At 30.2% G+C, this 1858-nt stretch overlaps 1 protein-coding gene across 1 annotated transcript in view; it reads left to right on the forward strand.

Annotated features, from left to right (window-relative positions):
• LOC108687441 (trafficking protein particle complex subunit 11) overlaps nt 1-1858 on the forward strand; it is a 5947-nt gene that overhangs the window by 1506 nt on the left and 2583 nt on the right. Inside the window, exons 6-12 of the mRNA XM_018193199.1 lie at nt 81-248; nt 324-528; nt 629-802; nt 888-966; nt 1069-1123; nt 1273-1480; nt 1608-1840. Coding sequence (XP_018048688.1) covers nt 81-248; nt 324-528; nt 629-802; nt 888-966; nt 1069-1123; nt 1273-1480; nt 1608-1840 — 1122 coding nt within the window. The remainder of the gene's footprint in view (nt 1-80; nt 249-323; nt 529-628; nt 803-887; nt 967-1068; nt 1124-1272; nt 1481-1607; nt 1841-1858) is intronic.

Here is a 1858-nt window from a genome sequence, read left to right on the forward strand (position 1 = left end):
TGTGTGTGTGTGTGTGTGTGTGTGTGTGTGTGTGTGTGTGTGTGTGTGTGTATATGTTTGTGTATATATAAATGTTGCAGGCACTATATGCAAGCTTATCACAATCTCCTAGAAACAAGAATGACAGATGCAAACGCAGTAGAGATAAAAACTGTTGCTGGTTTTATAAATTATAAGTTGTGTAGAATAATGTTTAGTTTAAATCTTCCTAAAGATGCCATTTCTCAATTTAGACTTCACACAGAAAGGTATAAATATTTAGTGCAATGATTTAAACAAATTTTAAACCTCAACAGCAATGATTGATTAATTTTTATTATTAGATTTAAACTAAAAACTGGTCCAAAGGAACTTATGTTTGAACATCATGCTTGGATGAGTAGCCAGTTTTCTACATTTGCAGAATTATTTGATGAGGCTATTCGTCAAGGATTACCTGCTGTTCAAACGCAACATCCAGGGTATTATTTCCAATTAGCTGCTAATCACGCAAGCTTACGACAATCTGCGTGTAAAGAACTCTGCCAGGTATGTACGAAAATCTTAGTTTTCTAACAAATACATTATTATCTATATTTTCTGATTATATTATAACTGATTATATTACTCGAATTTTATACTTTGTTAGCATATAAGCAATTATCCAGATCCAGATCCATTACTGGGTGAAGAGAAACTCGAATTTTATGGTCAACGGCCGTGGAGACCTGGGAAATTGAGTGCAGAACCAGCAGACACAGCTCGAGAAGCTATCGGCATACAAGCTTTACAATACAGGGAAAAGACTACTGTTAATCATTCTGTAGGATAATTACGTATATATTTGTATACTTTTAAATCAATATATAATAAATAAATTATTATAAAATATTTGCATTCCTTTTCAGATGATAATTATTGGTTTACTAGGAAACGCGATATCACAATTCAAGATATATCGTTGTCCAAGAATGCGGCGATTACTAGGTAGATAATTTGCCTTTGGAAATATAGAGATAAAAATTATTTTTAACGTATTCATAATATTCTATATATAAAATAAAATTTACTTTTCTTTTTTTTTTACAGTCGTACAAATGGCAGAAGAATACTTTAATGCTCGGGATTATGGCAAAGTTCTTACGTAAGTTAATTAATTTTTTCTCTCTGTTTATGATAAAGCCTTCAGTAAAAAAAACCTTTGTCCTTCAACAGCAAAATCATTGATTCTTTCCTTATTTTCTTTAGACTAACTTTATGTGTTAATAAAAATTATAAAATTTAATTGATCAGATTATTAATGCATATGTTGTGGGAATATCATGGAGAACGATGGCCAGTTTTACTCACAGATATCTTAAAGAATGCGCTGCGAGCTGCATATTTATCGACCAGTATTCAAGACTATCTTACTTTGGCTCTCGAAGCTTTAGGACCTTCAACTACATTTTCAGAGGAACGGCAAGCTGTTATTTATAACAATATTATAAATATACTACAGGTTAGTTCGATAAGGCGTTTATTTGTTTTGCTATGTTATATAATGATTATTGTATAAGTAAATGAAAGTTTATTATTTATTTGAAATTAACAAAAATTAACAAAAAAAAAACTTGACATTTGGCTAGAAAAAACCACCTAATCCAGAACCAGATTTGCCAGATGATATTAAGCATCTTGCCATAGAGAAGTGGATGTTGGAATTAAATCGTTCGGAGCCAAATATTTTTACAATTGATGATAATAATATGACATCATTTATTGATCTTAAAGCACGATTTTTGCAGCAAACATATGCAGTGAATACAATAATAACAGTGGAAGTTATTGTAAGGTATTTAAATTTAATCTTTTTTATCATATATATATATATATATAT

Source organism: Atta colombica, unplaced genomic scaffold (assembly GCF_001594045.1).
Source record: "Atta colombica isolate Treedump-2 unplaced genomic scaffold, Acol1.0 scaffold207, whole genome shotgun sequence".
NCBI lineage: Eukaryota > Metazoa > Arthropoda > Insecta > Hymenoptera > Formicidae > Atta > Atta colombica.